Raw genomic sequence first — 24,063 nt, 5'->3', positions numbered from 1 at the left:
CTATTGATGGACAGGGCGGATTTGTAGACGCCCAATTGTAGGTTTATGCCTGCTCTCATAAATGAGCTGCACTTGTGTAGATTGAAGCGAAAAGTCTTACCCGTGTTTAAAACACATGTCATATTGTGAAATAAACATTACTTGGTTTGACATTCTTCACTCAGCAATATTCAAGCTATATGACGGCGGTCTGTAATTAATCGAGTCTGGACCAGACAATCCAGTGATTAATATGCATCGATGATCATGAGCATCGATCCACACAATTGGGACCGATGACATGCATCAACCAATTCAGCGAGCCTGACCATCCGATCCCGTTTGTCGCCTTTTACGACAAGCCTAGTCGCCTTTTACGGCAAGCATGGGTTGCTGAAGACCTATTCTACCCCGGATCTTCAACTTTTGGAAGTGCAAGTGTTTTAAGTCTGTGTGAAATCAATGATAAATCGCTCTGGCATATCTACATTTTGTTCATTCAAAACGAAACCATACATAGATGAATTACTTAACTGTTTAACACTCAATGTTAGATATACCCTGACGATCGGAGAGTAACAAGACATTGTGATATTTCCTTGGAAATCTTGACTTTGGCATCTTAAGTAATTTTAGCCAGTCTCTTATATCGTTTAAATGAACGTCGGTAACATTGGCCACCCCCCACATTGAACGAAGGCATTTACACTTGGAATACTAGGTTTAACACCGAGAGCGTTCTCACATGTATACTAGTATAAACGAATATTTTCAATAGCATCAGCAAATATATACATTAGCTGTTGTTAGTTGTTCTGATAAATAATGGTGAAACGTATTATGTAATGACTGAAGTATTTATTTTACAAGCTGAATACCACGTTTTCTTCATTTTAGTAGAAAAGAGTTATCAAGTAATATATAAGGGTTGTGTAGGTACAGTAGATATCCGGGTTTCAAATCCCATTTATTGACGCTTTTCAACCAATCACATTACATCATATAAGCACTTATTTGTTTTATCACTTCACCATCACTGTATCACTACGCTGATAACCTCTCGCAAAATAAAGATAGAAGATAGGTACTTCAATAATAAGTTTCATATGGAAAAGTAAATATTTTCTTTCCGTTTAACGAGCGTGACTACCCCTTTAACAGGACCGAGCGTCAATGATCAATGGACGTTATCACCCTCTCTATCTACTGAACATTTAGCCGTGGGACACATATGTGATTAGGGCGATATATTAACAAAACACATGTCGTGTATGGAACCGTTATTCGTCGCGAGATGCTATCATTCTGTAAACAAATACTAGACCTACATACAGGTGCGCATGTTTAAGATCGGCTATCATTTTATGAAGATTGGGTGGTATTCGGTCAAGGATTCTTTGTTATAGTTATTGTTTTATGCTGTCGCAAAACTTATAACTACCGAGCTCCTATTTATGTTTTTCTTGTCTTTTTAAAAATGCACTACTAAAGTGCATAACTCAGAGCATTTTTATATATTTTGCGTTAAATAGTTTTAAGATGATAAATGAACCTAGCAATAAGTTTAATATGAGGAGAGTGGCGAACCGCCGTTATTCAATCCGCGATATTTGTATTATTAAAGGGCATGTTTAGGAATTTATAATACAATTCAGAGCATATTTCTGAACATTTCTCACGGACTGACAACGAGGATATGTGGTGTAAGATTACATTACCTAGAAACCCGTGAAGGTCCGGATTAGAATGGGATTTCGGCAACCCAAGCTTGTCGTAAGAAGTGATCAACGGGATCGAGTAGTCAGGCTCGCTGACTTGGTTGATGCATGTCATAATATCCAAGTGACGTAGATCGATGCTCATAATATCAATCATTGGATTGTCTGTCCAGACCAGGTTGTTATAGACCTCCGTCTTATAGCTGGAATATTCCTGAGTGCAGCGTGAACAAGAAACAAGGACAGATTTTTTAGGAATGTTAGTTTGATGTTCATGGCTTTTAAGCTTACATCAACGTAATCAACTGTTGATCTGACAGTGGCCGGCCAGCTCGCTGACTGGGTTGATAGCGTGGCGACGTACACCGACGTGCACCGACGGCGTGGTTCGTTGCTCCTACTGCGGACGCTGATTGTCTGGTCCAGATTTGATTGTTTACAGACCACCGTCGTGGGGCAGGAGTATTGGTGGACGTGGCGTTGGGCAAAAAACAAACATTTACTTTTTGTAATGGAATGTGGCGGTTGCATTGGGTAGAGTGGGACACTTTTACTATTTTCGACTAGACCTGATGTCATGACTGATTTCGGTGATCCATTCATGCAATTGTCGTCACTGTTTTGCTTTTTATCGAATCTGTTTCGGCAGATATTCGAGACTCGAGACATATTATCAGTATTAGATAGTGATTCATGATATCGTCGTTATCGTAAAATCGACTCTGCTTTTAGTAGAGATTACTGTTGGATTTGGAAAGGGTTTTGTCGCTTTTATTTCCTGGATTTTCAAATGTAACGTACTTAGTCCTTATTCAGCCGTAATAGTGGCGATGCTTTTTAAAGATGAATCTTTAAAGATGAATCCTGTTCTTATAACACAAACATCAAAAAGTAAAAATACCCGTAAAGATTCCTGGGTAGAATAGGTCTTCAGCAAACCATGCTTGCCGTTAAAGGCGACTATGCTTGTCGTAAAAGGCGACTGACGGGATCGGGTGGTCAGGCTCGCTGACTTGGTTGATGCATGTCATCGTATCCCAATTGCGTGGATCGATGCTCATGATATTAATCACTGGATTGTCTGGCCGAGACTCGATTATTTTCAGACCGCCGTCATACAGCTGGAATATTGTTGAGTGCGGCGTTAAACAACAAACCAAACAAACCCTTTAATACGGAACGTCGAGAGGACTGTCTAGTGCTCGTCACGCTGAAGACCCGGTTTTGATTCGTCACACGGGTACAGTGTGTGGAGCCCATGTCCGTGATATTGCTGGAATACTGCTAAAAGCGACATAAAACCATACTCACTCACTCCCGAACGTTGAGCATGGAAATATAAGTACCATCTTTTATCGTCTTTTGCGATGAAGCGGGCGGGGATCGAACCACCGACCTTTCGCTCTATCCGCTAGACACAGACCGCGGTCATATAGCTGGAATATTGCTGAGTTCATCGTAAAACAACCAACCAACCAACCAACCAACCAACCAAACAAAAAGTAAAAAGATAAAAACTTAATATTTAATGTAAATTCACACAGTTGATATGATTCATTTCCAAAACGCCTTAAAACAAACATAAAGTGTACACGTTCATCTTCTATATGAAACTATAATTTTACACCTCTACATAAAAGTATGTCAGTGTCAGTGACGCACAACATTATCAAATATTTCCATAGTTATTTTGTATATAATCCCATAGCAATCATTGTATTTTGTGATAGTATCAGTTAATGATACACAACTATTTCTTTGACAGTGAAAGGCAATTAAATGAAACGTTGTAGATTCCAGAACAATAAATATCATAAGAAAACGGGATTGGAAAATGTAATGTAATATGGCCGAGATTGTGATGTGCTCAACTGGGAGTAAGCGCGATGAATGGATTCACACAGAAGAACGTGATATATTACGACGTGCGGACAGTTGTAGGTTATACTACTACTCACCAGGGTACTGCCAGGGTGGCCAGCAGTCCAAACCCTGGGGCAACATTCATCACTTAGACTGTAGATGATACTCAGAATCACTGATAGAATTTGTGTGTTTATGAAATTTGTTTAATTGAACAACCATGCTTTTTTTAGTTTAAGGACATATTTAAACGAAATCGCAAACATGCTTATGTTACCTTATATACATGAATTTTTAGTCTTTTTTTTAATAATATGTCCTTCGCTGCTTTAACTGTTAAAGTTTATGAGAGAAATATACGATGTTTACCAATTCAGAGCACAACTATGATTTAAAGGTACTTATATAGCGTAAAACAATATTCAATCTTTGATTTTACACTACTGCACAATAGCATACGTAACTTCTTTTGGGTTTTATTCAGTTGAATATCGGACTCACTGTAGAACAACCATTTAATGTACGAGGTGAGGAGGGGGGTGGGGGTGGGGTGGGGGGGGGGGGGGGATTTTGGATTCAGATCAGCATTTCATTTCATGTTCAGGAGCTCAATTATTTTTTTCCAACATGAACATGTGCTCAGTTATTTCCTTTTCAAAATAAATAATAACAATGAACTGTATTCGTTGGACACTTAAAAAATTCTGCAAGTAAACGGCACATTATTTGTTTTTTCTACAATGCAAGGCATATGTAAAATAAATCACTAAATCAGGGCCCTGATTGTATTTCTCGAAAACATCCCGCCCCAACCATGACAATCAGATGGTTTTCTCCTTATTGTACGAATATAGAGGTGCTGAATGGTGTATGGTATGCTAGACGAAGTCCTTAAGAATATAACTGACAATCTCCCAAAGTCTGACATATACTTGAACTTTTCCTGCAGTGTAGGTCTATCTGCAGTGATGCACGCCCCAGGATGAAGCAAAATATGTTCCACGAGATGTCAGACAGCCAAATAAGGACTGTCTGATTGTCGATTGTTTAATTTATCGATTTCAGATTTAAATATACAAATTTTAAATGTCTAATGACAACCTCAAATTCAAGCATTAATACAGTAACATATAATAACAAATTATTGCCTTCACTTTAAGATGTCGATTATAAATAGGTTTAACAATATATGTTTCTAGATTTGCTGGTGTTGTTAATTATGTGTTGCCAGGACAATGGAAGTGTAAAACGGACTGTTTCAACGCATTGTAATTCACAAACAGCAGTGAATCTGAAAAACCACAATCATGTTTAACGACTTTGGATCATGAATGTAAATTGTTATCGGTACTCCTACGTCGACTCGGCAGTTAAACGGATATAACACCACCCTGAAGTGCCACAGCGTCATCATCCAATGGATCACCTCATATAGAACAACTACAAAACAACAACAAAATCACCTGGTCAGAATGAAGAAAAACATCAACTAGAGCGAAGTTGAGAAATATTGATCAAAATCATGTATAATCAATACTAAAAACGATTCTTATTGGCGTTTTTAAATAAGAATGTAATATTTGTAATACTTCAAAGGTAGGAATTTATTCTCATGACTTCGAAGCCCAGGAATGTTTATTAACCAGCTGTCAACAGTTACAAATACATGTTTTTGAACAATAGGAGCTCTAAGAAATAATTATGATGCAAAAGTATCATTGCTAAATGAGATAATACTTGGCTCGACAGGACACGTTAAACTGCCCTGCTAGATACACAGCACCTGCCCCACGATGTCGTGTGTCCCCGATACAATCAGATGCATATCAAGTGGCATTCCAACGATTTGTTTTTATTCCCTTCTCAACTTAATGTTCGTCAAGTCACGCCAAGTGGGTTTTTTAGATGTTGACAGCAGCGGGTGACGTTTTTAGATGTGTATCTGTGAATTATGACGGTTGTTTGGAAGCGTGCATTACCCCCGGCTATAAACAACACAAACACCCTTAATCAGGCGCATTATCCTTAAAAGTATCCTACAACACGCATAAACTAAACAGAGATCAATACATACAAATAGATTTACAAAGTTTCTGATAGTTCTGATTCACAACCTTAAATATATATATATACACGGATATATACCTTTTCAAAAGTGTATCAAATACCAGCATTCATACAAAAACAATATAAAATAAATTTATAATATATTCTTCCATTCATCTGTCGGTGGGGCACCATACGCACTTTTCGCGAACACCTGGTATCATCACTATTTATAGTGATTCATAAACACATGCTCATGATGGAGTCGGAATCGTACAATCGACTCTGCTTTAAGTAGATATTTCTTATGAATATGGAGAGGGTCGTCTCGCTTTTATTTCCATAGATCAGTTTTCTCAGTCTTTAAGTCCACACTATAAAGAGATCATACTTTGTCTTTTACTTTTCGCTAGTGGACACAAATGTGACAATCTTTTACCACAAATAGTAGAATTATGTTGTGTAGTGTGTTAGTATGTCTACACGATGTTAGATAATCTAGCACTATGTCCAAGGGTTTACATGACGCCTAAGGTTATATAGGCTCTATATATAAACCAACCATTCTGAGATGGGCATGCTTGTGGGCGGTCCTCGGCCGACGTCATGGCCCACGTGGTGCGACGTACCCGTTCTTCTATTGGCCACTTTATTAATGGCTCAGTTTCTACGACCTAGATGAATACTCAGACAATAACTAGGTTATCAACATGACAATCGGCATTTCGAAACCAGGTGTATAAAAGGTCTTGCAGTCCACACAAAGTACAACAGCATCCAAGAATTTCGACAGCTTCTCAAGTTATTTTACTTGAACATATCGAGAGCCAAAGGTAGGAAATTCCTTATTTTTCGAAAAAGTATTTCAACTTAAACACTTTTGTCTGATTACTTCAGTGACAAAGTATCACTTGTCATCATTGAGGACATGTTGTGCAAAGCGACCGTCATCAATGTGAAAGCGTTATCGATGCTTCTCGTACGTAATACATCGTCTGAATCTAAAAAAGTCATAATTGTTTAACCGATTGGCTTTTCAAATCATGTTCATTTTTAACAACCCTTATAAACTTTTATTTGTTTCAAATTGCATTAAATGTTATCTTATCAATAATATACTACTGTGGTAAGTGCTGTTTGGTGCTGCCCGTGTTTGGTTAGTGTCCCGAAACTGTACGATTCCGCTGATCCTGGGTTCGAATCCCAGGTTCCATTTGGTTATGGATTTTGTTTTTCTAGCTCCGCATCAATCCTCATTTGTTTGGAAGGATGGAAAGTCTATGACATAATCAGTTTTGGCTTTCCTACCAATTAAAGTGCTTGAAATATTACTGTAACAAATGGCGATACATTGCTCACTTAATATAATACTTACTTGAGAGAAACATTTGTGAAGGCGTTGCCACTTATGCCTTGACTAATAATTAATATAAAAACAAGGGCGGTATATCGGTCGTTATAATGTTCATTATTGATTAAATTGTGCATAATATCCAAGTAAGTAAAACCATTCCCATAATCACAAGAAATATCTTCCAAAAGTCCATTTGTAATTCCAACCATATCAGTTTAACAGATTATACATGGAAATATCCATCTTAATCAGGCTGATCAACGTAAACGTTTCGGTGAGGGGTAGGGGCTGTGTGACACATTTCTTTTCAACCTCACTTTTGTCGGTTATAAGTTAGGGTGAACCTCGACCTGAATTAATGGCTAAAGGGTGGACCAAGATGTTACTTACGGTCAAAGCATCAGCAGCCGTATAGCTTACTATCGTTACTTTGCTTGTCTCGAACTACGGACAAGAAATTTTTTCGTGGTCGCCAGGGTCCCGTTTCACAAAGTGATGGTAGTGCTGAGACGATTGTTACTTCCATACTTTAACATATTGTCACAATGGCTGAAGTGCTACTATAGCTTTGTGTCACGGGGACCTGGGTGCCGTTCTACTAAACAACCTTCGCACTACGACTGTCGTATGTCTATTTTAACGTATGGGAGTTACGATCACCTTAGCGCTAAGATGGCGTAGTAACACGGCACCCAGGGACCCCCTCTCACAAAGCTATCTTAGCGCTAAGGGGATAGTAACTCCCATTCTTTGAAATTGGGTTACGACAGTCTTGGCACTATGATTGCTTTGTGAAATGGGGTCCTGGCCGTTTAGAATTAGATGTGGTGGTAAGACAAGACGAGGGTGACAATTTAAATGGCTTTTAAATGAGTGAGTGAGTGAGTATGGTTTTACGCCGCTTTTAGCAATATTCCAGAAATCCCACGGCGGGGGACGCCAGGAATGGGCTTCACACATTGTACCCATGTCGGGAATCGAACCCGGGTCTTCAGCGTGACGAGCGAAACCCGACCGCCCCGCTTTTAAATGAGTTGTAGGTGATTCACTGACTTCTTCTATAAAAGGTCCATGGTCAGTAAATATAGTAAGACCTCAAAGCAATTGATCCAAAGTCCAACATGATGTGTTTTACCATCTGCGTCAAATTGAACTAAGTCCGCAGCTAACTTTGGATACAACTTTGTGAGTGAGTGAGTGAGTGAGTGAGTGGGTGGTTGTTTGGAGTGAGAGTGAGTGAGTGGGTGGGTGGTTGTTTGGAGTGTGTGAGAGTGAGTGAGTGATGTTTCACCAACTGCGGTCATTAAGATCAAGTCCGTAGCCAACTTCGGATATAAGAAGTGAGTGAATGAATGGGAGGGTGGAATGTGAGTGAGTGAGTGAGTGGGTGATGTTTCATGCATGACTGTAACAAACCGCATAATACTTTCACGGGAACGCTATTGTTAAGAAAGATCTTCGGATATAACATGGGGAATGTGAAACCCATGGAGTGTGTTATACAAGGTAGTCGTCTGTACCAGTATCACTTACTGTACATTGTAGCCTCGGTCTGTACTGAATAGTCTGTTCATTGTAGTCTCGGGCAATCATATCATAGAACAGTTTCCAGATTTGATCAATGGCGATTACGACGCTTGCCATCAGCTGGATCACTGCTCTTCGTGATTCTTGCATCGATAAGTACTATTTGTGTGTTTTGACACTAATACCTAAACTGGCTCCCTCACAGCATCTCCGATGTGTCAAGTATTGATGAAAGGCATTCTATGTAATTTAATAGCCATGTTTCCTGCTTTAACTAATATGGCAGTATTGTATGTTAAGCTTTTCAAGTCATTTTGTATTTGGGGCTTATGTTTGTGTCTTGTGTTGGTATGTGCGCAGGGCCTGTAAGTATGTCGGTATTCACTATCGTATGTTTTGGACAAAACATGGTTCATTGCAGGTCACGCAAACAAATAGGGTTAATACGGCCCCCCTTTAGCGATCACCCGTGCTATCAGAAGGTTATCTACCGTGAATTATAATAAAAGATGATTTGATGGCTTTCCGTTATTGCCTACACTTCTAAACAACGAAGGACAAAGAACGTTTGCATGAGTAAGCTACCCTACAAGTCGAACTACGTTAGAGGTCACAATAGTATCTGAAAGGTTGTTTCATATAGAAAGCTAGGATTTTTTATCCATCATTCATCCCATGACGTAAAAACATACATTATGATAGTGTAGGAGTGCGGCCCTGACTCTCTGACTAATACCCTCTTTATTGTCTTTCCTTCTTCTAACTCTTCCTCTTTCTGCCTTCCGTCCTCCTCTCTCTCACACACACACTCTCTCTCCCTCTCTCTCTCTCACACTCACTCTCTCTTCCCCTCACCCTTTCTCTCTCGCCCTCTCTCTCCCTCTCACACACTCTCTCTGTGTCTCTCTCCTCGGGTCTCTCTCCCTCTCTCTCTCTCTCTTACCTAAGGCTTTCATCTCCCTCTCTTTTCTTTCTCCTCTCTCTCACTCTTCTGCCCCTATCTCTGTTTCTCTCCAGCAACACTCTCTGTATGTCTCTCTCCCTCTCTCGTGCATTTCACTCTCTCTCACCTGCCTCTCCCACTCTCTCATTTTACTTTCTTTCTTCCTCACTGTTTCTGCCTCTATTCATCTTTCTCCTTCACACACTGTCTCTGTGTCTCTTTCCGTCCCTCGCGTCTCTGGGTAATATGTACATTGTTGTACTTGTAAGTGATTGACTGTTAACGTTATCAATCTATCAGTTACGTGGATAGACAGGCTAAAGTTATGTATTTCATCATTAATAACCTTTTATAAGATTGAGGATACGCTATGAACCATTGTCTTAATGGGATCGTACATGTACAGAATATTTAACGCTGTTCCCCCAGGTGATCATTCCACGAGACGTACATGATGAGGACTGTGACCGTTTGTGTTGTGGCTTTGCTGGCTCATCTAGGTAGGTTATGACATTCCCTTTTCACTTTCTACCTCTATCCGTAATAATGAAGTCATATAATGTTATTGAATTAATAATTAATGTATGAAAATGAAAGTTACTTCTGAACACTACGTTCCAAAAACAGTGCTTTGAATACAGAAGCATTTATGGGAGTGAGTGAGTATGGTTTTACGCCGCTTTTAGCAATACTCCAGCGATATCACGGCGGGCGACACCAGAAATGGGCTTCACACATTGTACCCATGTCGGCAATCAAACCTGGGTCTTCGGTGTGACGAGCGAACGCTTTAACCACAAGGCTACCCGACCGCCCCGCATTTATGTGAAAACTTTTCATAAAATTTTTCATAAAAAGTTTCATTTTCATTGACAAATATATGTCCTATCTTTTGTGTGAGTGCATGTTACTAACCTGAATTCCAATTTCTAGCGGCTGCCTCATTTGATTGTCGCCGGACATCGCAGGCATGCACATCACCGACAACCTGTTCCTACGCCGCCTCAGTTTGTGACTGCACTTCCGCAGCAGACCCATCGCAGGGACACGACTGTAGTCTAGTAACAGGTAAGTTCTCATCTGTGAACTGTTCTTTTAAGTGGTCTGCGCTTACTTCCGTATGTGTAAATGTTGTACAGTGAGTGAGTGAGTTCGGTTTAACGGCGTGTCAGCCTAATCTTGAAGGACAGCCCGAAGTGATGCAGGTCTCAGACGATTACCATTCCGGCGAAACCCATGAGCATGGGTATGGTGCTGACAAACCTTGAAACATATTCGGGGCGAACAGGGATTCGAACCCGCAATCATAGGTTTCTAGCGTGCCCCGTGGACGCAACTCTGCACAGCGAATTCCGGCGCCTCAGACCACCCGTGCCCTATCTTTATACAGAGAAATGCCATTGCTCCGAATTGTACTTTTGTCTGAAATGGATAGTGAAATAGTCCGGATGAAGACTTATATAAAGAAGACCGCCTCCGTGGTCTAGTGGTAGAGTGTCCGCCGGAGAGCGGAAGGTCCGGGGTTCGATCCCCGGCTGCGTCATACCAAATGACGTTAAAAGATGGTACTTGTTGTTACCCTGTCTGGCGCTCGGCATTAAGGGGCTAAAACAAGAACTGGTCGGCTCGGAGTCAGTATACTGTGTCTCAGTGGGGTATTCATGTTAAATGTTAAACTGCGGCATGGTATCTCAGTGGGCCAGCACTATAAATCGGCATCAGTCCGGACTAGTACATATAAGTGCAATAATCTTGGACGCGACGTTAAACCCCATTTCACCTCATCTTTCCTCACTTATATCAAAAATTTACATTCACATCTACGTTACATAATTATGTACAATGTGATAGTGCAACAGTGATGTCTGAGTTTATCCTAACAAATTTATTGACAAAACCCACACACGGTAACAGGAGACAGATCATCTTCATTCTTTAATTTTAGATTAAATAATATTATATTCTTATTGAACTTTTTGTGAAGCACAGTTCCTTTTAATTTTAGTGGCAAGTTGATTGGTTGGTTTTCGTTGTTTAACGCCGCACTCAGCAATATATGCTATATGACGGCAGTCTGTAAATAATCGAGTCTGGACCAGACAATCCAGTGATTAATATAATGAGCATCGATCCACGCAATCGATGACATGTATCAACCAAGTCAGCGAGCCTGACCACATGACCTCGTTAGTCGCCTTTTACGACAAGCATAGTCACCTTTTACGGCAAGCATGGGTTGCTGAAGACCTATTCCACCTCGGAATCTTCACGGGGCTTTAGTGGCAAGAATAGGTCTCCAGCAACCGTTGCCAGTCGTAATTAGTCAGGTGGTCAGGCTAGGTAACTTGGTTGATTGCATGTCTACATACCTCATTTGCGTGGACCGCGGTTAACAATATCGATCACTGGCTCGTCAGGTCCAGACTCGATTATCAACAGGCCGACGTCATAAAGCTCAAGTAAGGATGGATGAGGCGTTAAACAACAGACAAACACGTATGCACGCACACACTTATGTGCAAACCCTTAAAATTCGAGGTTAAGCTAACAACGAGGATATTGCAGAATAGTACACAGCTCCATATGTAACAGAGATGCTTATCGACAATCCTTGTCAAATAAACAGTATACTTCGTTTATAACGAACACGTTATAACGAACTGGCGGATATAAAGAACTTATTTCCCCCAACCATTTGCTGTACATAAACTGTATATGCTTATAACGAACTACGGTTATAACGAACCAAAATTAGTTGTCCCTTTGAGTTCGCTATACTCGTAGTTTACTTTTAAACTCAAAACTGTAATTTAAGTTCCATGATTGAAACTTAACATCTTTGTTTGGAAGTTGGTTAAATGAGATGAATTGTAGAGAGTCAATCAAACATATCCTTTACAAGTTGTGTAAATCACTGAAAGAGAACTTAACTTGTTTCATGCCAGACGAATTGTATTTCGCAAGAAATACAAATACCAGCGTATTTACTGCCTGGGTCCCTCTACTGCTACGGGACATATCTCTGGACAAAGAATCGCGTCTCCACTGAACACCCACAGAAAGTCTTAAAGTGTATTTATCATACAACACAGAGGGGAAACAGGTAATCCTAGAGACCCAGCAATAAACCTTTTCAGCTATGATTGTGGATATTAATGTGCAACGTACTTTCTTTTAGCATCGGTAGGAGCCGGCGCTTGTGCTTCTGCCGATCCGTGCAGTACAGAGGGAACCTGCTACGACGTTGGGGGAACAGCAACCTGCTACTGTGATGAAGACACGTACGGAGAATTCTGTGGCCTGAATCGATGTAAGTGACGCTTTGAAAGAGTGGACATCGGAAATATATTACATTCAAAAAGACGTTCGTTTTCAAAATCAAGTATATAACAACTGAAAATATTATCTGAATAACATAACATCTGCGCCTCCATTAAGACACATATTATTTATTGCGTGAAGGTACAGACGTTAGGACAAAACTGTATTGGGACGATGATCGGTTTCGTGGCTTTAATCAGTATCGGCGTTCTAAAGAAGAAAGTGTTATGAACGGATGGTATCAATCTTTCAGTGGCCGTGGCGTGTGAAACGGGGAAAATGGTGATAGGAGTGAATCCAGCAGGGACATTCACTGGTCATGCCTACATCGAAGGGAAACGCGCTGAGTCCACCTGTAATCTGGCAGTCGTCCCCGCCGCTACTCCTGGAGACAGTATCCCGGACGAGTGGCTTGGATACGCACTTGACTTGGCCAACACTGGCACTAGCTGTGGAGACATAGTAGCCGTGAACGTACGTAGTACGGATTATACTACTATTACTACTACTACTACTACTACTACTACTACTTACCCGTAAATAACACTATGTCTTCAGCAATCCATGCTTGTCGTAAGAGGCGAATAACGGGATCGGGTTGTCAGGCTCGCTGACTTAGTTGATGCATGTCATCGTATCCCTAAGGCGTAGATCGATGCTCATGGTGTCAATCACTGGAATGTGCGGTCCAGGCTCGATTATTTACAGACCGCTGTCACATAGCTGGAATATTGCTACTACTACTACTACTACTACTACTACTACTACTACTACTACTACTTATTACTACTACTACTACTACTACTTACCCGTAAATAACAGTGTCTTCAGCAATCCATGCTTGTCGTAAGAGGCGAATAACGGGATCGGGTTGTCAGGCTCGCTGACTTAGTTGATGCATGTCATCGTATCCCTAAGGCGTAGATCGATGCTCATGGTGTCAATCACTGGAATGTGCGGTCCAGGCTCGATTATTTACAGACCGCTGTCACATAGCTGGAATATTGCTACTACTACTACTACTACTACTACTACTACTACTACTACTACTACTTACCCGTAAATAACAGTGTCTTCAGCAATCCATGCTTGTCGTAAGAGGCGAATAACGGGATCGGGTTGTCAGGCTCGCTGACTTAGTTGATGCATGTCATCGTATCCCTAAGGCGTAGATCGATGCTCATGGTGTCAATCACTGGAATGTGCGGTCCAGGCTCGATTATTTACAGACCGCTGTCACATAGCTGGAATATTGCTACTACTACTACTACTACTACTACTACTACTACTTACCCGTAAATAACAGTGTCTTCAGCAATCCATGCTTGTCGTAAGAGGCGAATAACGGGATCGGGTTGTCAGGCTCGCTGACTTAGTTGATGCATGTCATCGTATCCCTAAGGCGTAGATCGATGCTCATGGTGTCAATCACTGGAATGTGCGGTCCAGGCTCGATTATTTACAGACCGCTGTCACATAGCTGGAATATTGCTACTACTACTACTACTACTACTACTACTACTACTACTACTTACCCGTAAATAACAGTGTCTTCAGCAATCCATGCTTGTCGTAAGAGGCGAATAACGGGATCGGGTTGTCAGGCTCGCTGACTTAGTTGATGCATGTCATCGTATCCCTAAGGCGTAGATCGATGCTCATGGTGTCAATCACTGGAATGTGCGGTCCAGGCTCGATTATTTACAGACCGCTGTCACATAGCTGGAATATTGCTACTACTACTACTACTACTACTACTACTACTACTACTTACCCGTAAATAACAGTGTCTTCAGCAATCCATGCTTGTCGTAAGAGGCGAATAACGGGATCGGGTTGTCAGGCTCGCTGACTTAGTTGATGCATGTCATCGTATCCCTAAGGCGTAGATCGATGCTCATGGTGTCAATCACTGGAATGTGCGGTCCAGGCTCGATTATTTACAGACCGCTGTCACATAGCTGGAATATTGCTACCACTACTACTACTACTACTACTACTACTACTACTACTACTACTTACCCCACTACTACTACTACTACTACTACTTACCCGTAAATAACAGTGTCTTCAGCAATCCATGCTTGTCGTAAGAGGCGAATAACGGGATCGGGTTGTCAGGCTCGCTGACTTAGTTGATGCATGTCATCGTATCCCTAAGGCGTAGATCGATGCTCATGGTGTCAATCACAGGATTGTCCGGTCCAGACTCGATTATTTACAGACCGCTGTCATATGGCCGGAATATTGCCGTGTGCGGTGTTGCACAACAAACAAATAAAACAAACCGACGCTAAACAACAACAACTACTACTACTACTACTACTACTACTACTACTAATGGTAATAAGAAAAGATGACGCTTTCATGTCTATGTAAGTCATTTATTGACATGTGGGCTATCGAGTCACACAGGTTAAACTTAACATTCTGTTATCCAGACTGCAGGTAAAACTGAATACACCCGCACTATCGTTGTCCAATACGAGGCTGATTTTTTGACCAACATCGACGATCTTTTCACCGCAAAGTGCGTGTTCAACGATGCTGGAGCTCTGGTATACAGCGGTATCGTCAAGCTTGACCCAGCATCTTTGTGAGTTTACACACACGTCAAATGTTGATATTGATATGCGAACGATAACTCAATCTCAAACAATATCACAAACAGATAAGTGGGTCCTTCATTGTTATATGACAACCCTCATAGTACGCAACTTTGTCATAACGTTCAAGGACGATGACAATAGAATACTATGTTCCTGCGTATTGAGATTACGTTTCTAAAATTGTTTATTGTTCCCGAATTGTAATGAAATACAGTATTCAGTCAAGATATATTTCGGATTGCAATAGAATGACACAATATAATCTTTAAAGTTTAAACAGTGTCAGAAAACACAATCAGAATAAAACGTAGCATGTATCAACGATGAGCAAAGAATCAAATGCATAGGCTGAACGTGACGATTAATTATTAACGTTGTTTTTTGTTGCATAATAAAGTTACTTTTTGTGGTGGAACACAACCACTAACATCTATTAAAAAGTTTCCTTGCTGCCTATTACAGTCAACGTAAACTTGTACTCGGAATGAACATGTAATGAGATATTGATTGGATATTCTGTACAGGACAGGCAACCTGAACCCCAAATCTACCGAAACAGAGTTCTCGCCTGTGGGCTTGACGGTGACGAGTGCAGGAACACCTGTTGTTTCAACTACGCCTATTGTTGTGGGTTCTGAGATCGTGTTCACCTTCACGATACCCACAGGTAAAACATTTGGTTTCGGGTGGATGTTTTTCTTATTGTTGCTGTGCATGTGTGCGTATATCCGCATAAGATGTGTAACTCTCTCGAACAGCTTTGAATCCGGCAGAAAAAATAGGTCTTCGGCAACCCATGCCTGCCGTAAAAGGCGACTATGCTTGTGGTAAGCGGCGACTAACGGGATCGGGTGGTTAGGCTCGCTGACTTGGATGATGCATGTCATCATACTCCAATTGCGTGGATCGATGCTCACGATGTCAATTACTTGATTGTCTGGTTCAGACTCGATTATTAACAGACCGCCGTCATATAACTGGAGTATTGCTGAGTGCGGCGTTAACAACAAACAAACAAACAAAACCTTTCTGAATCCTCCTTCTGAAGGGCATATGTTCGGTTCTGTAACATCCATGAATTACTACCTATTGTCCTAATAACTGTTACTTGTGATATCAATACGAATTATCCTCTAAGATCTTTGGTAAGGCTGTCAGGTTACATCTTTGTTTTCTCATAATTACATGTGCGGTGTACAAGCGAGTGAATGGTATGCGACCCGTGAAGATCCGGGGTAGAACAGGTCTTCAGTAACCCATGCTTGCCGTAAAAGGCAACTGTGCATGTCGTAATAGGCGACTAACGGGATAGGGTGATCAGACTCGTTGACTTGGTTGATGCATGCCATCCTATCCCATATGTGTGTGGATCGATGCCATGATGTCAATCACTGGATTGTCTGGTCCAGACCCGATTATTTACAGACCGCCGTCATTTAACTGGAATGTTGTTGAGTCCGGCATTAAACAACAAACAAACAAATGGTATGCTTACACGTTAATTTTCCTCGCACAGAGTACGAGTCGATGAGGATTGTCACGGCCGTCGCTAACAACACAGATGATGACAGTTTGAAGACCCTTGATGTTGTCACCGCCAGGTAGGAATATGAAAGTAGGGTGATTGTGTACCATGCCCGCTGATCAGTGTAATGACACATTGCTCATCTGGAGACCGAAAGGTCCGAAGTTCTATTTCCGGCCGCGTCGTACCAAAAGACTTTAAAATATGGTACTAAGTGTTACCCTGTCTGGTGCTCGGCATTAATGGGCTAAAACAAGGTCTGATCGCCCCAGGACTGAGCGTAGCGCCAGCGCAGCATACCCAGGGAACCAGGCTGTGGTCGGCTCGGAGCCGACATACTGTGTCCGTGTGGTATTTTTTCTCATTGAGCAACACACAAAACACACACACACACACACACACACACACACACACACACACGTGCATGTACGTCGCTACGTTTGTGCAATAATCTTCCACGTGACGTTAAACCCCATTATACATCACTGTAGTTACATTGATCGCAATCTATTAACTTTTTAAAATACAGCCGAGATCTTCTGAAACGTTGCTTCAAGGATGCATGTTCCTCCAGATGGTGGCATGTGCTGGGTCATTTCATATCACGAAGCGAAGCAGGGGAAGAAATTGTTAGGGTAAACACGTAACTTTGGTTACTGTAATGTAATGAGTTTGGCACATTATGTACGAAAAATAAATGTATTTCTTTGCAAAATTTATACAGGATAAAATCTTTAAAAATGTCTCTATTTTATTTTATTACATCCCCTTTCCAGGTCTATCCATGGTGGGTCAGTCCTGCACCACGACTGTGGAATGTATTTATTTTATGAAAAAAACACAATCTAGAAACGTATACAAAAGCAAGTCTAGCCACCTCAAGCTAGCTCTTTTATGGAATCAGCTTCGGGAAGGGTATTTTGTTATATAAGATTTCATAGACTAAATGTTAGTCTAATGGTGGGTATATAGACTATCTTGAATGCATCGCTGTTATTATAGCTCAATTCATCACATGCCGCTGCAACGTGGATATTTCAATCTCGTATATGTCTCTGATATTATTTTATCTAATTCATCTATCACGTAGGTATATTCCACACAGTCCGTGTCTCTGTAATATTGTTTTAATTCAACTTGTGGGGCACGTGTGGCCGATTTGCCGAGTCGCCCTGGAGACGCTGATCGTTGATTCGTATCCCAGGTTATGAACCTTGGCTTGTCAGCACAATACGCACTCGTAGGTTTCACTAACGTCTACGTTGCCTTTACGAGTGAGTGAGTTGGGTTTAACGCCGCTTTTAACAGTATTCCAGTTATATCACGGCGTGTCAGCTTAATGTGGGAAAAAGCCCGAGGTGATGCAAGTCTCAGACGTTTACCACTTCGGTAAAACACACGAGCACGGGTATGGTGCTGACAAACCTAGAAACATAATCGGGGCGAACCGGGACTCGGACCCACAATCATAGGTTTCTGGCGTGCCCAAGGGACGCAACTCTGCACAGCGAATCGCGGCGCCTTAGACGACTGAGCCACCCATGCCCCCTTCCCTTTACGACTACAGTTTACTGATTCAGCTGAACGACTGCTTACTCGGCAACTATTCATTCTGATTCTACCACATTCATCGAGAATATCAGCTTGCATATGAAGTTATCCTATTTCATATCTGTGACATATGAAGTTATATATAGTTAGAATACCCTAGCCAGGTTCATATAGTACATAAATAGTGAGTGAGTGAGTTAAAATGTAACGTCACATCGCCAATATTTCAGCCATATCGTGACGAAGTACATACATACATTGCAAGTGATTCCATGACAGTTATAGAACAGGTCTTCAAAAACCCATGCTTGTCGTAAAAGGCGACAAACGGGATCGGGTGGTCAGGCTCGCTGACTTAGTTGATGCATGTCATCGATCCCAGTTTGCGTGGATCGATGCTCATGATATTAATTACTGGATTGTCTGGTCCAGACTCGATTATTTACAGACCGACGTCATGTATGTTTCCATTCCGAAAAGTGTGTAGTTGTTGTTGTTGTTGTTTAACGCTGCACTCAGCAATACTCCAGCTATATGACCGCGGTGTGTAAATAATCGAGTCTGGACCAGACAATCCAGTGATTGATATCATGCGCATCGATCCACAATTGGGATCGATGACATGCATCAACCAAGTCAGCGAGCCTGACCACCCGATCCCGTTAGTCGCCTTTTACGACAAGCATAGTCACCTTTTACGTAGGCCACGCCTACTAGTGGAAAACTGTTTCATGATTGACTGATAGTAAGGTGGGTGGGGCTTGTATTGCATTAGTGCGCTGCACGATGTCACTTGTCTCGTATTGTTGTCTACGGTCTGTTGTGTTAACGATTAATTAAGCAATCTGTGAAGTTATTATTGTGGACTTATATATTTATAAGAAACAAACTTCTATATGATTTTGTGTTTAAATGTTGAAGGTAAAAACCGGTGTGCAAAATGTGTAAATAAATTCTTAGTTATAATACGTATTCCTATATCATTTGATATTCTGTTGTATTCAACAGTTGCATGGACGCTGCTGCCTTCCCTATCGCCGTTGAAGCCCCAACCAGGGGCACAGGGGGGGCAGATAAAAGGGAAATAACTCTAAAACTGCGTGCCTTCCACTTTGACGGTAATGACCAAGTCGGGTTCAAGTTCACCGTAAAAGTGTGTCTCACCGCAAATGATGCCGATTGTGACCCTGTGAGTATTGGTTGCTGAGATACAGATCTTTAAAAAGTCACTTGATTTCACAAAACATTACGTGTGATGTCTGTGAAACATGGTTTGTTTTATGTGTTTCTTGTGCAACACCGCACACGGCAATATTCCGGCCATATGACGGCGGTCTGTAAATAATCGAGTCTGGACCAGACAATCCAGTGATTAACATCATGAGTATCGATCCACGCAATTAGGATACGATTAAAAGTTTACGGCAAGCATGGGTTGCAGAAGACTTATTCTTCCCCGGATCTTCGCGAGTCCCCAGAAATATGAATTCATACACCAAGACATTCCTCAACTTGCCATTTTACGATTTCTTCTAATTCCTGTCGTCTACAATGTTCCCTCGTCGTTTATTTATCCTGTGGTGTTTTACTGTACCGTAAACATTTCCCTACCCGATTATTTCATAAATCGCCAGTTTCTTTCATGGGATCATAGTTAATCTGTCTTGTCATATATATTATGTATTACATACTCCATGTGCGATGGACCCGTGAAGATCCGGGGTAGAATAGGTCTTCAGCAACCCATGCTTGCCGTAAAAGGCGACTATGCTTGTCGTAAGGGGCGACTAGCGGTATCGGGTGGTCAGGCTCGCAGACTTGGTTGATGCATGTCATCGATCCCAATTGCGTGGATCAATGCTCATGATGTAAATCACTGGATTGTCTGGTTCACACTTGATTATTTACATACCGCCGTCATATAGCTGGAGTATTGCTGAGTGCTGTGTTAAACAACACGTAAACAAACAAAGCGATGGACTAACATATGCTCGACTAATATTTTCGTTGTGTCCATACATAAATAATTAAATTTTCGTTGTGTTCATGCAAATTCCTGCATTCTGATTAGCTGAATTGGTCACGTGTTATTGCATTCATTTCCCAATGAATGTAAAAAATTAAGCCACGCCCACCGCGGCGCACTACTTTTATTACCGCGGAATGTCGGGGAATCCCAATATTACAGTCGAGGGAATTCCCTTTCTGCTCACGTGTATCGTCATGCACAGGACATTTAGCGACTTTCATGCATATTCATTTTCCAAACAACCCTTTGAAACCGAAGGCCGAAAACGAATGAAACAGCAAACGTGCAGGCTCTCTCGCCTATTTTTTTCCCGCTCGTCACGGTTCAACTTTCATGTCTTCGGGTTTCATTTCTAACTAGCATTTGTCCAACTGTGTTTTACCGTAATCAGGGAAGTAATGTTTGAATCAGCAGTAAATGACCATGTTATTTGAAACAGCCGCCTTCTCTCGGTCGACATATTTTTTCCGTTTCGTTACAGTCTGACTGTTGCAGTTCTTTTCGCCTCTTGCCTTAATTGACAGGTCTAATGAACATTGTTTTAATCCCACTCTCCGTTGATTGGCTACTGAATGTGTAGGCGTGTCAAGTTATGTGCATAAATTAAACGATCACCTGATTCATGTCACGCCACTGTACATATTCTTACACCTGGAATGTTTATCAATGTCGTCATTTTTGTCTGTTTTGATATATGCAACTGTTTTGGGTTAAACTATTGTAGATAAAACCGATTTGCAAACTTCGCGGATTCATACAGTTTGCACATCGGTTTTTCGATTCATACCTCAATGAACCGAACAAAATACACAGTCAATCCTTAAATGTAAAACATCTGTTTCAGGAAACGTGTAACGGAGTTACTGCATCCGGTTTCGGTCGTAAGAAGCGAGAGGCCAGTGATGACGAGAAGGTCATCACTAGATTCATCACTGTGCGAGACTCCCTGGCTGGGGGACAAGACGGTATGTTATATTCAGAAATCATTTAACTTCACCTGAGTTCCTCTGAATTAACATAACCAACATATTTATTGACATTATAAGGTCAAATGGATTTGTCCAACATACAAACATTCCATAGGACTATATACAGACACCGGGCAGTAGCATAAATATAAAACACTGAAATAAATATGGTGCATATATAATCAATACTTCCATGAAAATCATTAAAATAAATACAAAGGCATGACAGTTTGATGTGACGAATACTGTGCATTGTCTACACAAAATATTTTCTCTAATAGCAATATCTCATGATAAGAAATATTATTGTGAGCTTTATTTGAGTAATACTTTGACAGCAATACATCTCCTGGACAGGGTTTAACACATTGTACCCATGTTGGGAATCAAACCTGCTTCTTCCATCTGACGAGTTAATGCTTTAACCATTGAGCTAACAACGTTTGTAGAAATTTTTCAAATGAACGGAAATATTAATGGTGTCTGTTAAAATATAGCTGTTTCAACAGTTTTGCAGGAAAATGTAAACTGAAACTCACCTACACCCAATTTAGGCGAAAACCACCCGGGTCAACACCACCCTCCACCATGTCAGCACCACCCTCTAATGCCCATCCGGGTCAACAAGGACGTCAGCACCACCCTCTAACGCCCACCCGGGTCAACGCAAACGTCAGCACTGCGCCTCCTCAAACTACAGAACTCATGCATGTCTTCTATCTTTTCAGGTCAAACTGGACTGACAAACAACGACTGCCAGATAAATGGACAGACGACCGTTGCCATGGTTGCTATGGGCATTGTCATCTTCACACTTATCATCCTCTGCCTTGTCCTGATCGTCCGCTCCGTGTCCCGCCGTACCCGATCCGAGTCGAAACAGGAACTCCATGCTTAAAACATGGAGGTGATTTTTGGCCCAAAATATCGATACAGCAACGTTCTTATATAATTTAGAACACTTAGCTATTTCTCACTCATTTCTCAAATTAATATGTACTTCATGACAACATATTCATAAATAGTTGGGTTTAATGATATTTGTAAGTGCAAAGATTTTGGTAAAGAATGTCCTTCATGTTCAAAATCTAAAGCATGCCATATGAAGGTTCACTATAGCAGACCTGTATTTTTACTTTTCGCTTACTGAATGTTATGTGAGACTTAAGCTTGTGATACGTACCCCTCCTCCAGATAATGTCTGTATAGAACTGTACATCTTTATGTTATATCCTTTATAGTTTTATATTTTTGTAATAAAACATCTGACGCATTGAGCGATGTTTTTTTCATTCTCCTTGAAAAAGTGCCGGGCAACAGAAAAAATGCACTTCAAAACTGGATAATACATTACAAATTTTACCATCCGTTACTAGGCTGAAAACAGTCGCCGAAACACTGCAAACATATAGTCCCAAGCTATGATATCCAGTCACGTACATGTATATAACCATTTCTTGTATATTTCAACTTTAGTCACATGGGAGCATACCTTCTGTTGCCCGGCAGTTCAGGACTGGTAGTCATGACTGGTATTCATGACTGGTATTCGTGACTGGTGCAACAATGATGCTTTCTGTGTAAAAGGTCATTAAGTGTCGGTTGCAGTTTTCAGCTCCTGGCTCATGGTTGACCAAAGGTGTTTTTGTCACTCACTCACTCACTCACTCACTCACTCACTCACTCACTCACCCACTCACTCACTCACTCACTCACCCCACTCATTCACTCACTCACTCACATTCCATCCTCCAATCCATTCACTCACTTCTTATATCCGAAGTTGGCTAAACCAGCCTGATCTTAATGACCACAGTTGGTGAAACATCACTCACTCACTCATTCACCCCACTCATTCACTCACTCACTCACATTCCATCCTCACATCCATTCACTCACTTTTTATATCAGATGTTGGCTACGGACTTGATCTTAATGACCGCAGTCACTCACTCACTTACTCACTCAGACTCAGATATAACTATTAACATTCTGCCGTTAATGACGATGTACGAGCCTTTTTAGGTTTGAGGGAAATATCAAATCACTGGACCATGAAGTATGCGTTTTGAAACATTTGCCAAAATGGGAAGAAATCCAAATGGCTTTCAACTGTTGGCCGCCTCCGTGTTTAAGTGGTAGAGCGGTGTGGGGTTTGATGCCCGGTCAGGCTGAGCATATCGACAGACACTGTCACCTGTGGCAATAGTTGCACGATTTCGCACGAACATTTAGGTAAACATTGTGACACGTAGCATTTAGTGACACAACGAGTCACGTTGTATTTAGTAACATATTGTGACACGTAACATTTAGTTACACGTTTAGCATTTAGTGACTCATTGTGAAACGTAGCATTTAGTCCGACATTGCGACACGCAGCTTTGAGTGAAACACTGAGACACGTTTGTTTGTTTGTTGTTTAACGCCGCACTCAGCAATATTCCAGCTATATGACAGCAGTCAGTGAATAGTCGAGTCTGGATCTGACAATCCAGTGATTGACAACATGAGCATCGATCCACGCATTTGGGATACGATGACATGCATCAACCAAGTCAGCGAGCTTGACCACCCGATCCCGCTAGTCGCCCCTTACGACAAGCGTAATCGCCTTTTACGGCAAGCAT

At 41.3% G+C, this 24,063-nt stretch overlaps 1 protein-coding gene across 1 annotated transcript; it reads left to right on the top strand.

Annotated features, from left to right (window-relative positions):
* Nucleotides 1-6,317: 6,317 nt before the first annotated feature.
* Nucleotides 6,318-22,710, top strand: LOC124115849 (EGF-like domain-containing protein 2). The gene is made up of 11 exons (XM_046477002.2): nucleotides 6,318-6,439; nucleotides 9,860-9,930; nucleotides 10,364-10,498; nucleotides 12,609-12,740; nucleotides 13,005-13,225; nucleotides 15,193-15,347; nucleotides 15,885-16,027; nucleotides 16,877-16,961; nucleotides 19,445-19,625; nucleotides 21,310-21,430; nucleotides 22,162-22,710. The coding sequence occupies exons 2-11, from the start codon at nucleotides 9,882-9,884 to the stop codon at nucleotides 22,329-22,331; spliced, it is 1,392 nt and encodes a 463-aa protein (XP_046332958.2). The 5' UTR covers nucleotides 6,318-6,439; nucleotides 9,860-9,881; the 3' UTR covers nucleotides 22,332-22,710.
* Nucleotides 22,711-24,063: the final 1,353 nt, after the last annotated feature.

The sequence above is a fragment of the Haliotis rufescens genome, unplaced genomic scaffold (genome assembly GCF_023055435.1).
Source record: "Haliotis rufescens isolate VD_foot unplaced genomic scaffold, xgHalRufe1.0.p SCAF_4, whole genome shotgun sequence".
NCBI lineage: Eukaryota > Metazoa > Mollusca > Gastropoda > Lepetellida > Haliotidae > Haliotis > Haliotis rufescens.
The sequence above is the reverse complement of the archived record's forward strand: the minus strand, read 5'-3'. Positions and strand labels throughout refer to the sequence as shown.

Excerpts from the sequence above, each read along its gene's own strand:
- LOC124115849 (XM_046477002.2), top strand. The coding sequence starts at position 9,882 with ATGATGAGGACTGTGACCGTTTGTGTTGTGGCTTTGCTGGCTCATCTA. Across the intron at positions 9,931-10,363 it reads GGCTTTGCTGGCTCATCTAG|CGGCTGCCTCATTTGATTGT; the intron begins GTAGGTTATGAC and ends TCCAATTTCTAG. Across the intron at positions 21,431-22,161 it reads CCTGGCTGGGGGACAAGACG|GTCAAACTGGACTGACAAAC; the intron begins GTATGTTATATT and ends CTATCTTTTCAG.